The sequence below is a fragment of the Struthio camelus genome, chromosome 27, assembly GCF_040807025.1.
Source record: "Struthio camelus isolate bStrCam1 chromosome 27, bStrCam1.hap1, whole genome shotgun sequence".
NCBI lineage: Eukaryota > Metazoa > Chordata > Aves > Struthioniformes > Struthionidae > Struthio > Struthio camelus.
In genome coordinates, this window is record NC_090968.1 from 4485027 (window position 1) to 4500209 (window position 15183).

At 37.7% G+C, this 15183-nt stretch overlaps 1 protein-coding gene across 1 annotated transcript in view; it reads left to right on the forward strand.

The window, feature by feature from the left end:
- The window catches only part of EBF2 (EBF transcription factor 2), a 143988-nt gene that overhangs the window by 99622 nt on the left and 29183 nt on the right, over positions 1–15183 (forward strand). The window contains exon 7 of the mRNA XM_068920623.1: positions 6489–6570. Within this exon, the coding sequence (XP_068776724.1) occupies positions 6489–6570 (82 nt within the window). The remainder of the gene's footprint in view (positions 1–6488; positions 6571–15183) is intronic.

The window sequence follows — 15183 nt, forward strand, 5'->3', positions numbered from 1 at the left end:
GTGTGAACAAAACCCAAGGGATTTGGAAAGGTCACTACCTTTCCAAAGGTGAGGTCCCTGTGTTGATTAGAGCCAAGTGGGACACAGGGCGCTGCTCTCCAGAGTTTACCTGGTGTTTCAGTGCTCATCTCTTACGTATGGAATTCTCCTGTGTAGCCTGGTTGTCCTTTGCATGCAAAAGTAGATCTAGAGCTTGAGAAAAGTCTTACCAGACTGGTGCTCCCGTAACTAAAGAAATTGCTTTGAATTAAGGTGGCAGGAGGATAGAGAAACGTTTCTCATTTTTCAGATCAGGAAATGAGAACGTTGCTGGGGGCAGAAGCGCAAGGCATAATGTTCATGTGACTTCTTTGGTACAACTGGCATCTTTCTATTATAAAACAAGGGACAAACGAACAACCAACCTCCCTTCTCCTGGCATAGGCTTGGGATCCAGTATCATATGGCTCCTCTTGCCATATGAGAACTCACAGTAAAGCTCTAACAAACTCAGAAAAGTCTTCTGACCTACATATGTTGGTTTTCACATTTGTGAAACTGGGTTCACACTTTATGCACAGGAGTTTTGTGAAGATTAATTAGCTGCTGTTTGTGGAGTATCATATAAATACTCTGGATTATTATAACAGCCTCACTCATTTCTCTCACAGTATAAGGCATGTGTTCATTTAGAATGCCTTTGTGAAACGCCTGATCCCACATTGACTATAACTGCTGAAAAAGGGTAGGAAATTTTCTGATCAGCTCCCTAATAATACTCACTGACATAATAGAGCAGAATTACTCCAGAGACAAACATTCAGATTATGAAGAAGTCTTCTGCTGAGATATTCATTAAAATCAAGAAGATGATATCAAATAAATGCAATTAATTGATTTTAAATACTGACCTTCAAATGTATGCGCGAGATCTGATCTAGTCCCTCTGAAAGGAAGAAATTCCAAATAAAGCTTTCCTCTTTGTCATGTTATGGCATTGGGTAAGGTTACTTGTCACACTTACCTCAGAGTTTGCGGTGCCAAGACCCACATGGGTGAGTTGAGGGGAGGACAAGAGATGCTGCTCTCAGAATTTCCTAGCTTTGATGGAGTTGGAGTCAGGCCCTTAATGTAATGGTAGGTCTGTAGTTCATAGCGTATTTCATCTTAGTATTGTTAAACTGGAGCAAAGATATTTATAGTAACAGCTTCTATTTTTTTCTTTTAGTTCACGTTGTGACTTTTTGGAAGGCGCTTATGGAAGCAGAATATCATCATGTCTTTACATTCTCTTTAGACAGTAGCATCGTAGGATTTGCTGATAAACGTAATGACACTAGATGGTAGGCATATTCCCATGCCAAAGAATGACTGGGGCCATGAATCTAAATTCTACAGCAACCCAAACAGGACAAGGTTACCTCAGTATTTGCTTTACAAGGGATATTTTTTCAAGTGTCTGTAGTGGCTATTTACGAGATTAAAACTCTATTAGGTCTCTTGATTCTGTACCTATATCGTAAGAAAGCACAAAAGGTTGATGAGAAGGTTAGTTAAGATGTAGAACCAGGAGTCAGGAGAACTGAGTTCCAGTCCCAGCTCTGTGGCAGACTTCTGTTGTGATGTGATGTACTGTGATGGGGAGCAATTCCTTTCCAGTTTCCAAGCCCTGGTATCTTTGCCTGTAAAATGGTGAGTTACACCACGTGCTGTAGAGGGGTTTTGTGAGGCAGAATTAATTGAAGTTTAAGTCTCATAGAATAGCACTATAAAAGCACAAAGCATATTATCTATTTCTGTGGCTCCATGTGGTGAGACTAATCAGTCCCAGGTCTTGTGGCAGGATTTAAAAAAAACATTAATGGATTTTTTTTTTAAAACTACACCTTCTGTTGCATGTGGGACTGCTCTTTAGGGCTTCAGTCTAGTTCTGTTGAAGTCACTAGAAAGGGTTTTTTTTTCCCGACTCCAACAGCCTTTGACTTTTTTATCAGTCAACCGAGAGATGGAAGATAAATACTCCCAAAGGTAGTACACACTTTCTAGTCCTAGTCGCATTTTAAAGTTGCCTCAGATAGAGAACCAAATAACGTAGGAATATATAGGCAGAGTGAGGGCGCAGGTCAGCAGTCACTCTGGAAACAGCTTCAGAGATTCCTTACCTTCCTTCCTCACCTACTTTGCCTTCATCTTTTCTCACTGTCCATTGCCAGTCCTCTGCAGGGGAGTTTGTTCCCTCACTCTGCACTGCAGTACTGGATTGTGTGAGCGCTCTTAGTCTGCTCTCACACAATGTCAGATAGGCTTGCTTGAACTGTTGCCGAAAAATGGTTGCGATAACACAGCTATCTTTCTACTGAAGTGAAAAAAGGGCACTTAAATGATTCCTCAGCTCAACATAGCAGCATGATAGTAACTTCCATTAGGAGAAGCAGTAACTTTTAAAACAGCTACCTCTAAATCTTAAAAGAGGGGGTTATTAGTATAATTAAGGTGGCATTTTGGAGACCTCTGCAAGTGTACCCAATCTGTAGATAGAAGGCTCTACCATATGACAGAGAGAAAACAGAGAAAAAAAGATTGTCTATAGTATTTCTTAATTTATGTCTCTGAATTAAATTAACTGGGTCTTCTATAGCAATGCCAGAATTTTTAGTGGTAGTCATTCAACATTATTTAAGTTTTCCCTCGGTGCCCTTGCATGTTGATCTATGCTGTCTGTGCTTGACTGGAATCAGATTTATTTGCTAAACCCGTAGATAATGCAGTCCTTAGGAGGGAACAAAGGCCAACTAAGATATATGAAAATGGGCTAATTTTTTAAAATTTATTTTTTTATTTTTTGATATATGTATAGATTAAGGACAAAAAGTGGCTAAAGATTCTAATTAAAAAAAAAATAATAAAGCCCTTCTGCAATTCTCCTGTTATCCTTAAATCAGCTTCATTTAGTGTTAAGCCTTCCCTCCTCTTTGCGCCCCCCAAGTCATTTTTATTCTAATGTTGCAATAAATATTAATGTCTTTCCCAGATGCAACCACTTAAAATATATGTGTACATATAACAACAGACCAAATACTTTATGTGGATGCTAGGTTACAGTTAAAATTTGACTGGTAAAACTGTGAAAGGAGAAGGAGCGTAATGTGGTTCAACTGGAGGGACGATGAAAATTCCTCTGTGTGCTTTTAAATAAGTCCTTATCTGGGGTGATGGGAGGGAAGACTGTCTCCGTATAGCCTATCTATTGGGTTCCAAAGCAACTAAAAATTTCTTAAGTCAGGCAGTATGTGAATACTGCAACAATGCTTAAGTACTAAAAAACAAGGCCAGCACTTTCAAAAAGTAACATGAGGAATTATCGATGCACTATCGATGTTTGTGTTATTTCAAAGGTGCATAATTTTCAGAGGCCCAGGTGCTGAGCAATTCCAGAAAGTCAGGCACCTTTAAGTTGTCTCAAGTGGGACTCCCCAAATTGCTTTTGCTTAAATATCTTAGCCTAAGTACTCTAAAGCTGAGTATGTTTGCATGCTGAATGATGTTTATTTCCAAAGTAGTCGAGGAGAGATGAGAATGCTCTGCATCTCGTAGGAGACGGACAGCGCTGAGAGAAGAAGAGTTTTGTTTTCCGTAAATATTTAAGGGATAATACATCCACTGGTGTGAATCAGTACAAATCTAATTGAAGTCTAAGTCAATTTTCACATACACTGCTGATTTACACCAGCTAGGGATCTGGACCTAAATAGTTGGATTTGTTTAGCAGAAAATATATGTTTTTTTTTTCAATGCCATGCAATACTATCAAGTTCCGTCACGAATACTGTTAAACAGGTAACTAGATTTTTTATCTTTCTGTATCTGCCTTTTAGGGTTTTGTGTACCATATATCGCTGCAGTATCTTAGCTCTTCTCAAAGTCAGTTCAGCTGACACCGTGAGTTCTCTTATAGACACCTTTCTGTGCTCTGATCTTCTTCATTCTTTAGTTTGTGTTGCGTGTTTTTCTGATCTGGATGAATAGGGATGCAAACATTTGAAAAATTTTAAAAGAAAACAGCAAACATTTTTGTGATGGATTTGCTTTTTCGTTTTTCCTTCAAAGTAACAACAGGCATGATTCTTACAGTTTTTGTTTGCAGCCAGCCTCTAAAACAATCAGTTATCCAATGGCTCATTGATTTCCATGTAAATAGTTACTTGTCGTGGTTTCCTAATATAGTTTGGTTCTGTTCTATAGTTTTTCCTTGCATAGATAGATCTCGTCAGAGTTTGCAAATATTTGCAAATATTTTTTGAGCATTTTAACTGTAGAGAGAGTATAGGGGGAAGAAAGGTTTGCGAGTAACATTTCTGGCTCACATTCTCCTGTGAGTATTTGAGTGTGCCGGTATGCATAATATTTTTACTTTTTGAAAGCATTCTAACAGATAAAATCTTGCTTACCAAATCATTTGAACAAAAGAAGTCACACGTTTTTAGCATGGGAAGTCAATAGGACTTTTTTGCTAGAATGTTATTAGGCACTTTTGTGTGTTATAGTCACTCGGTGCTGCTCCTAAGACATGAAGTTTTGTATGATTTTTAGTTCAGAATACAACTAAGTGACTAGGGCTGTGTTTGCAGAAGTTGCCTTCAGACAAAGGAGCATTGATCCATCTTTCCCACTGAACCTGAATACCAACGTGAAGAGACTGCAGTAGGGACACAATACTTTTACCTTAGTCTGCGCCACATGAAGAACCAGTGAGCTCTTTGAATTGTGAACAAGAAGGAATGATGGGGATAAAAATAATAGTTTGCAAAATGCACACACAGAAAATAAACGCTTTAGATGTTTTTTAAAATATTACAAACTTAAGGGAAAAAAAGAACATTGCAATGTGAAAAGCTCACTAGAAGGATGTATTTTCTGATGGTCATTTTTATATGACCTTATCTGGGTCTTTTTTGTGTGTTCAGTGGTAGCGAGATTTTGGAAGGTTTTTGTTCAAGCAACGAATAAATGGATCAGATCCTTCAATACTTCTTTGTGTGTTTCGGGCAGATGGAAGAGAAATACCACAATGGTAAGCGATGCAAAGAAAGTAGCAATAACATGGAAAAGCGGATTTCTGTTTTATTGTCTTGTATTAGGACTATTTTAGTTGTTGATGTTGGTAAACCCTAGGAAATATACATCTTTCTCCTTTAAAGTTCTAATTCAAGGCATGAATGTGTGAGTTCTGAAGGGACTTAGGGACTGCGGTAAAAAATCGTTGTCATAGTAACAGAAAGGGAAATAGGCCTAGCTCACCTGGGACTTTAACTTACTGCAAAAGCTGTTTTTTTTTTTTTTTTAAGGAAAGCACTCAGCAAGAGAAATAAATAAATAAGCTGTTCTTTGTATTTGAAATCACTTCTTCAACTATTTACTTTTTTCTTATATCGAAGCCTTTTTATTTCCACACCCATCTTAAAATCTCTGATTTTTTGTAAATTGTTGTAGTTAAACCCATTTTGTCCTATAAATGGAAATGCACAAGCAGAAAGGAATCACAGAAAATATTTTCACTTGTGATAGAGGATGCTAAAAAAATTTCTTCCCTGTTATGTCTGAATTTTACAGACATCCTTGTTCTGTTTTTAATCTAACAGCTATGATATTTCATACACTGTAGTCTTCTTTGAGATTCACAAGTTTAATAGATGAATCAGATGATAAAGGGGTGGATACTTTTGTCCATGGAGTTGAAAGAAAATTTTGTATGGAAAAGCTTATTGAAAAATATCTGCCTAATATTTCTAAAATAAAAATGTCTATGCTGTAGTTCATAGTGTTAGGTAGGTCAGTCAAGCATACTGAAGATTCAATTTACATACATGACAAATTAAATTCTGCAGAATAAATAACTAATGAAGATAGGTATATTTGACAGGGCAAAAATAACTGACATGATAACTTTGTACAATGTTAATAGGTTTATCTGTTTGGACAGCATGAGCTGTCATGTGTTACTTCAATTTGCGTTTTTGTTATCCTCTCTCAAAATCTATGTAAGATTATAATCTAGACTCCTGGCAGTTCTGCTTTTCTGCTTTAGTTACTGAAATCTTAATAACTAAAAATGTTGTCATCATGAAATCTCATCAGCTTCTTTTGGGAGTAGCATTTATTTCTCTGTTTCTTAATACATTCTAAGTAGTTTCAGGGCCTCAGAGTTGCCTTGTCGGTTTTTGTAGTTTTTACGATAACATTATCCTCCTATAGTTTTTCATGCAAAATCCTTTCAGACAGCAAAAGAAAGACCTTATATTCAAGAGAAGGATAAAGAAATTGGTGAAAATAGTGTTGGTTATAATTTACCTGATTTTTGTTAACTTCTGAGGTTTTTTTGTAAGTTCTCAGAGTCCTGGTCTACTGAGATATCATCATGTAAATCAGTGTGATGTATACTTTAAGACAGAATATAACAACACATACTTTGTTATGGTTAATAGAAGTGACATGGTTCTTTATCTTTCCAGATTCTTCTTAAAATTTTTTCTCAAGTGCAATCAGAATTGTTTGAAAACAGCAGGGAACCCCAGGGATATGAGACGGTTCCAGGTAAGTCTTGCAAAGCTCAGTATTAAGCAAGATGTCTGCTCTCTTCTCTCTCTTCTCTCTCTTCCTTCTTTTTTCTTTTTTTTTTTCTTTTTTCTTCTTCTCCTATGCTGTTCATAATAAATATGATAGTAAATGATAAGTCGTATCAGATACTGTTAAAGTTTTTCTTCATTTGTTGTGTCTAAACCCTTTTTTTCCTTCTCTCTCTCTTTTCCCACTCTGAATCCCCAAGGGGAAGTGATGTACTGTACCAGCCAGCAGTGGATATTTGATTTGACACCCTCGGGCAAAGCACTCGCACATACAGCTGCCCACAGCAGGGATCATGTTTGTGATACTGAGATGCCTCAGAATTTTTCAAAGTAGCTCTGTACATGGTACACAAGCAGCGTCCTTGTTTCCCTCCACTCCCTATCTCTTACCATCTCTTTTGCCTTTTAACTCTTTCATTCCCTTCTGTTCAGCTTCTTTAAAAACAGCTGCCAACATAGTCACGGTCACTTTAAGATCTCACGCAGCAAAGCAACAGGACCCATGGGATAATGACCCAGCTGCTTTGCAGTGAAATCTGCCACTGGTTTCATCATAGCTGTCGCTGATGTATTGTGAATACCAGCTAATAACAACACAGAAGGAGGTGAAGTGTGTCAGGTTGGAAACGTTGATGAAGAGAGAGGCAGACCCAATCCCTCTTCTCTCATACCCTAACCTTTTAAGGAACTATGTTTAATAAATATGTCACCCATAACTTATCCCTCACAAAAATTTATCAGAATGCTCAAGCCTTTTACCTCCTGGATGCATTGCTGTGTCTTTGTATGGTGGCCTTGTGGAGAACCCTGTAGAAAAGTGAAGGTAGCACTAACTCTTCTTTGTGCAACTGAAAGTGAGGTAGCAGGGTCTAATAGAGGGGATACAGGACTGTAATTCAGATGACTGGACTGGACCACCAGCTTGCAGGGTGACCTTGATGAATTATTTTACCTTTCTTTGCCTATGACTTTCCACCTCTCCAAATGGGTTTACTCACCTGTATAAAATTTTTTGGTCTTGATTTAGGAGAGCTTTTGAGAAAGTGCATGCATGCTTTACCAGTCAAGGCCTTTGAAATCTACTGATGGAAAAAGCTATCTTTGTAAATGGTGTTATTACTTGTTACCGTTACTGTTGCACCTTCACTGTGAAACATCCATCATACAAAGAGGAATTTAACTTGTTGCAGGGAGTGTGATTTTCTTGCAGATCCACGAGACTTGAAATGGGAAGGTGGCTTTTATCCTTAGGTTTGCCAATTCATGTTTGACTGCTTGCACAATTGCCATGTTGCCACAGTTTCCTCATTTATGAAATGAAGCTAAAACTCCAAGGAATTTGCAGAGTTGTTTAAAATTTTCGACCAGGACATTTTTCCACAGAAAAGTACTTTTCTTACTTTTGCCAGGAAGGAAAAAAAGAATCACAAGACATGTATTTTTATCAAAAAGAAAAAAACTTCAGCTTTTAATAGAAATCCTGGAAAATCTCAAAAATGAAAATGTTGAATGATGAAAACAAAAATCCACTTTGGTATTTTTTAAAGCTCCAGAAACTTTAAAGAAAAATGTAGGCAAAAAAATACAAAAGAGTAATTAATTTGTTGGTTTGAATGGAAATACATTTAAAGAATAATTCCTGACCAAATTTGTTTTCTCACTAGTGGTTTAGAGCAACTGCAGTGACTTTTCCATACCAAGATACAAGAAAAAAGAGATGGTCATTGTTAGCAAACTTGTACCGTTTCCTTTTTTTCCAAGTGGCAGTTTCCATAAAGAAAAAACATCAGTTAGATATTGTTTGCCAAGACTGCAAAAAAATCTGAGAGTAAAAGAAAACTAACTTTATAGCATGTAAACAGATCTTGCGAGCTCTTAGAGCCAGCTAGAATGGCTGATTGTGGAATGTAATGAAACATAAATAGCGAACGTCTTATTTTTGTTATGGGTTTGTAAAGAATCTTGCACAAGGGTATCCTGATTAGCGCCTGGGGATCATAGGCGTTGCCATAATACAAGTAATATTGGTTATAACAGCCAAAAGAATAAACTCTGGATCCAAACACACCTGAACACTGAAGAAATTCAGATCTGATTTCAGTCTCATGCAAGCTGGCCCCTCTCTACAGCAGATGAAATTAAAATCCTAGATTTGGATTAAGTGCTGAACTTAAGGAGGATTTTGGACCCAATTTTTTTTGGCTGAAATCTCTCTCTAATATCAGCCTTATTCTGTATTTCACCTCCGTAACTCCAAATACAAAGTGGTGATGTCAGAGAGCCTTAACAACTTCAGATTTCCAGTGGAGCATTGAGCAGGGAAACTGAAATGAGTCTTAGAGCGTTCACATGGTTACCAATGGAAGGCCTTCAACCCATCCGCCTGGCATGCGGATTTTGTACGTGTGAGGAAGTGTAGTGTTGCTTTTGACCTTTCCACCCAAATCAGTACTTTATTGGAGAAGAAAATGAGCTGGGACAGACTCCTTATCTGGGTTTTCTACCTTACAGCATGCCAAGCCTGTAAAATAGAGCCAAGTGAAACTCTCCGGTTCTGTTTTGCAGGGTTTGCCTAAACTCCTTTTGCACTTTCAGTCCATGTGGGTTCATACCCTTGGAGTTTCATTGTGAGATTTAAGTTCAAACCCCCAAATTAATCAAGGGTTTCAGGCAAAGTCACTAGGCTTATCTTATTTTTTGTCAAAGCCATAAATGTTGGCAAGAATTCATTTCAGAATTACAGAAATGAACTCTTTGAAAGAAATTGCAAAATGCTTAGAGTTTTGAATGAAAGCAGGATCTTTGTTCAGGCTTATTCAAAACTGGACACATTAGTTGATGAGCTTTGTACTGAGCTACAACTGAGGTCAGAATATATAAAGAAAGGATCAAAAAATGTATTTCAGTTGCAAAAATTTTATGCATTAGGAGTAAAAATGCTTCATTTTCCGTTGAAAATTAGCCAGATGATCTAGTCACTGTAAGGTTTAATAAACAGAGATAGCTTGTTCTTGCTCCGCCATGTTGTTCCTAAAGACGGAAGCACAGTTTCCCTGAACATGATGTAAGTAAGAGCTTTCTTGAATGCTCTACTGTCTCTGTCTTTTGGATCATCCTTATTCTTTTTTCTTTTAATTTGTTGAAACACTTTTTGCCTGCTTCATATGCAGCAGTTTGTCAGCCACCTTTTAAGTCAGAAGTGGAAAAAAGAGATATCACCCCAACTATTAGTAGTATCTGTGCACACTGTGAACATTTTCCTTTTCATTTTAGTTAAGATTAATTAATGCGCAAGATTTTTTATTAGGTTTGAAAGGACAATTGTTCATCCTACCAGTACAAGAACATATGAGCAGACTAAAGGAGGGTCAAAAAGCACAGTGCACAAGCGTAGTTTATTCATTTTATGATCTAATTCATTATGTTTTATTCTTGGGTCACCTCAAAAACATTTATTGATTTTCCCTAATAAATTATTTGTACAGCTGTTGTTATTAAGGCCCTTCTCTTTCAAACATTTCCACACGTTTAACTTTCTGTACATAAATGAATTGACTTCTGCAGCGTTGCTCAGTTGCATACATTTTTATTTATGCCTGTGTTTTATGTAGAACCAAATACATTCATTTTTAGTGGAATAGCACTTGTTAGAACTGAAGGAGACATTAAGATATCTTTTTATGGTTATAAAAGAAACGGAAGAGAGAATCCTTGTCTCAAAGTTGTCATCGTTTAAACTACTACTGAAATCTGGAACTGAAATGGTCTCATCAAAAAACATTTTTTCTCTTTAATGGAGATTGAATAAAAGCCCAAAGCTCAGGCTTTGTTGTTGAGTCACAAATATAAATAAGAGACATGGAAATTGTACTGCACAGTGCGTCTCATTGAGTTCTTCAAGCATGGAGGAATGGTTACTTATGTCTGGAAGAGTGTCAAGTTAATGCTTCTGATTAGAGATGGGTGTGAATCTACACAGTTTGGGCTTGGTTTGGATGATAACCAAAGTTCCAGGGCGTTGGGATCCAGTCTCTGAGCCTGGCGTAGGCCTTGTTTCTAGATACATTAGAAGATTTAGTTATTGTATAGTATAGTAATGCTATGTTAAGCTAACTTAAATTTCACTTATCACACGCCTTTATAAAAATGGGGGGGCGAGAATAGAAGTGGAAAGGTTACATTAACACTGCATTGTAAATTTAATACAGCTCCAGATGCCTGCAGTGTTTTTTTTAGTAAATTCTTTAGTTTTGAGAGCAGCAACAGCTGCTTTGTGATCACATTAACTGTTTGAAATTTACTTTAATAATAAGTAAACCTTCAAACATGTAATGAAAATCTCTTAACTTTCAGATTATAAGGGTTTTCTGTTGTTGAAAAAATCCTTATACCTCAGAAGTTAAAGGATATGTGATCACTGAGTTAGTTTTTTTGCAGTAATAAGATAATTTTATTGTGAGTCACACACTACTTCAGTGTCTGTCACTGGGCAAAGCAGGCAAAGGGAATCTTTCTAGAACTAATGGATATTTTCATGGTTACTAAATGGCTGCCCAAATATGTATGCAGATTGAGCAGTATGTCCTTTTGACTTTAACTGAAGCAAATATTGATTATTTATCAATTTAAATGTTTCTGAATAAAATTGAGAGATCATCAGTGGAAGAAGAAACAAAACATTCCTTCAATCACCTATTCAAATGACCCTAATGATGACTATTTAAGTTCAGCTAATAAGCACATCTGAGTTCTCATAGATATTGCTGTTACTGTCATTACTGTATTCTCAGAGAGTGATTCTCCCAGGAACAGGATAAAAACCCATGATGTTCTCCACTTAATGAGGACTTCTCCTAGAGAACTTGATTGAAGTCCAGTGATACTTAATGGTAACGACCAGTGTGTAATAGGGGACAATAATTCTGTGGAACTGAGATGAGGCACTTCAGCTAAAGTGCTTCAGCTTAGATCTGGTGGTAATGCATTTACCCTCCTGTTGACTGGGAATTCTGCTTCATCCAGCAACATACTGATTAAACAGACCTTAGAGCAGCATAGTCCAGAGAATGGTACAAGGTAACCCAGCATCAGTACTAACAATGGTCATCTTTGGACTAACATGATTTTTTAGAAACAGAAAAGAGAAAGGTCAGCGATTGCTCTCTGTTTTCAGCAGAAATCAGAATACAGGATACATCCTGGCAGATGTCCCCCTCTAGGTGCTCTAGGGAGACAGAGGAAGGAAAAATAACAAGGTGTATCCCTGGGGAGTTTCCTTCCTGACCTCAGAGTGGTTGGATCAGTTCATCACCAGGCACACGAGCAAGGCTGGCTGTATTTGAGAATTCACCCAGCTAGGTTCTAATATGAAGCACAGAAGGATCTGTGTCATTGAGAAAAGAGAAAAATGGGTAAGAGAGGTGGGCTACTGTGAGTTAAGAGTCTTGTAGACTGTAAAGAAAGCAAGGATAAATCAGAATTGATCTGAATCAAAATCATGTTCAGAAAGTTGGTGAAGGTAAGCACTAGCAACTCCCACGGTCAGATTTGGATATGGATAGAGATCTCTGAACTGTTATTTGACAGATGAATACTACAGGGACTAAGGTAATTATGGAGGACTCTAAATTCCCAGGTAATAGCTTGGAAAACAAGTGCAACTTTTATCAGCAGAGTCCAGCTATTGCTGGGGGACAGATTTCTTCATCAGATAGTGACTGACTCGCCAGCAGGTGATGTTATTTTAGACTCTATATGAGTAAGGGAGGGACTGGCTGCAACTGAGAAAGAAAAAAACACTCAGGAAACTTAATGTGTTCAAATGAAAAGACAAAATAGTCATTGACAATGTGACAGTGAGTTGCCAGAGTTGTATATAGTCTATTAAAAACAAACCACAAATGAGATCCTGCAATGTCTCAGGTAGGCTCTGACAGTAGAAAGAAGGATGTATTTGTACCACTGTACTCACTGATGTCTTGTTTGGAATTCAATGTACTATTTTGTTTTAACTATCTTCCAAAAAAGGATGAAAATGAAATTGGAACAGGTGCAGTGAATGAATCATTAAGGTGACTGGGGAGTGGACAAGAGAGCAGTAGAAAAGCTTGGCTCAATTAGCTTAGTAACAGGGGCTGAGAAGAGACTTAACTGCTGTCTAAAAATATCCTGAGGTGGATCAGAAAGGGAAATAATAATTTTAAAGCCAATGTTAAGTATAAACTGACTACAAATAAATTTAGGCTGTAAGATATAAGGTCCCTAACCATCAGGACAAGTAGGCTTTAAAACAAGAGGAGTACTGAAGACAAAAACTTGATCTGGTTGACAATTTTAGGAAAGTGGCTACATGGTTTGGTTGCCTGTAATAGCAGGAGATTGGATGTCAGTGACCCGAGAGGTATCTCCTACCTATGTGCCCCTATAATCAGAGGGGAACCTATTCCTGAAATGAAGACCGTGCGTGTAGTTTCTTCTGTTAGCCTGGATTTTGCAGCAATGTCAGAATCTCAGAGAAGAATTCCCGAAGAATTCTGTGGAAATTTTGAGCAGACAGAAGCTGCTGGCATTTTTCACATTGTTCATCCTTTTCCTAATCCAACTATGAAGCCAATGCATTATATTATAGCATCTACTCCTGTATTACTCACTTAACCAAAAGGCCTATTGATATCAATGGGAGTCCTTTGCAAGTGAAGACAGCAGGATGAGGCCTAACATGTATCTTTTCTTCCACCCAGCTGGAAAATAATAATAATGATAATTATTTTAAAAATCCTCATAATTGTTATTCTCTTGAAAAGTTAAAATAACATGGTGCTGTTACTGCAGAGTTATAAGGGAAAGTGCATCAGGAATGTAATATTGTTTCCAGATGTACAGTGTCATAAAGATTTTTTCCACACTTGGAATGGTAACAGGAATTTTTTGAGAGAGATCATTTACACAGTGATGAGATATGGTACATGTAAGTAAATGCCTGTATGCCTGGAATGTTTGTTCCATATGTCTATGTAGGTGTCTATGAATGATACAGCTTTTAAATGCATGATGATCTATATTTACATGCATATATGTGATTTGAAGTGGAGCATACTTTAGAACATACAAATACTGATATGATGTATAGATGGGGGTGGAGAGATCATAGTACCTCTGTCCAAGGATTTTGAAGCACTTTGCAATACTACTAAATTTTTGAACATAATACCTTTCAGATAGGTATAGAACTTGCTTTCTCCCCACCCTTCACTTCTGTGTGCTCCCCACTGATTAGGGGACACAATAATTAACAGAAATCTTTTGCTGCAAGAGTTGAAGATTTCAGTCTGAAAACTGGTGATGGGAGCTGTATAGACTGATTATTGCTGTGAGAAGTGGGGATTCAGAGAGGTGATGTTTAAGGTACCCAGCTAAAGGCTTGTAAAGTGATAGTAGTAGCACTTTGAGTAGTGCAGGCAAGTGAAAGGGGGGCCGTGCTGCTCAGGGAACCTGAGTTTAGTGTGTTAGACACAGTTGGGCCACATATCACAGTAGGTGAACCCTCAATGTGGTCTTTGAGCAGGGAGTACATTACAGCAATCCACCTGGGAGATGAAAATAGTCTGGACAGTATAGCGCATATGTTTCTTCAGTGCTGCAGGGGAGTCATTACCTTATGTCTGTGGCTTCACAGCTAGTAACAAGAACCTTGCAGATATGCAAAGACAATCTTAACGCCTGCAGAAAGCCCCACTTAGGAGCCAACAGCTCCCTCACAGTTCTTATAGAGGGAACCTAAGTTTTGATCTCTGAAGGAATAGCATATTGCTGTGTCTATCTCTTACTTTATCTGTTGCCCTCTGAAAGTCTAACAGAAGTGACTGGAGGATCCAGCTGTCTGAGGGCACGAAATCTTTTGTCTCTATGCTGTCTAGGTCAAATTTGGCCCTAAACTACAATTCCTAGAATGCATTGCCTACCTGACATATTTTGATGTTCTCACGTCATTCTCTTAGGATTATAATTTTGCCTTAACTACTGATTTTAGCTAAAAGACCATCAATTGAACTGGCATAGAGGCCGAATTCTCATTGACCAGAAGTAGTGCCATCAGATCAGGAAGAGATACCCATTTGCCAGTAATTTACCAGTGCTATGGACAAATCGGACAAATCTGAGAATTTAAATCTCTGGGGAGGTCTGCACATCACCTTTCACCAGCACTAAATGCAGGTTAAAAAAAAAAAAAAAGCCTCGAATATTTTATGAAGTTAGAAGAACAAGTATTATTGATAAATATATATTCAGAAGGGTATTGGCAAAAATGCATATAAATGGTTAACAAGGTAATGGTAAGAAATGTTGACCTTGATTTGTTTAGCTAAGATGTAAAGATTTTTGAAGGTCAAAGGTGTTCTTGTGTAGTGTTTTGGAGTCTAACTGTGTCTGACCCTCTAACATTAAGCTGCTGTGGCCTGCAGTTTTGAAGAGTGAAGCAAACCAGGGGGAAAGAGAGAAGGGGGAGAGAACAGGAAATGGAGTGAGGTGTTTCAGGAAGTTGTCAGGAGTTGACTGATTGATTCCAGATGGAAAGGGTCAC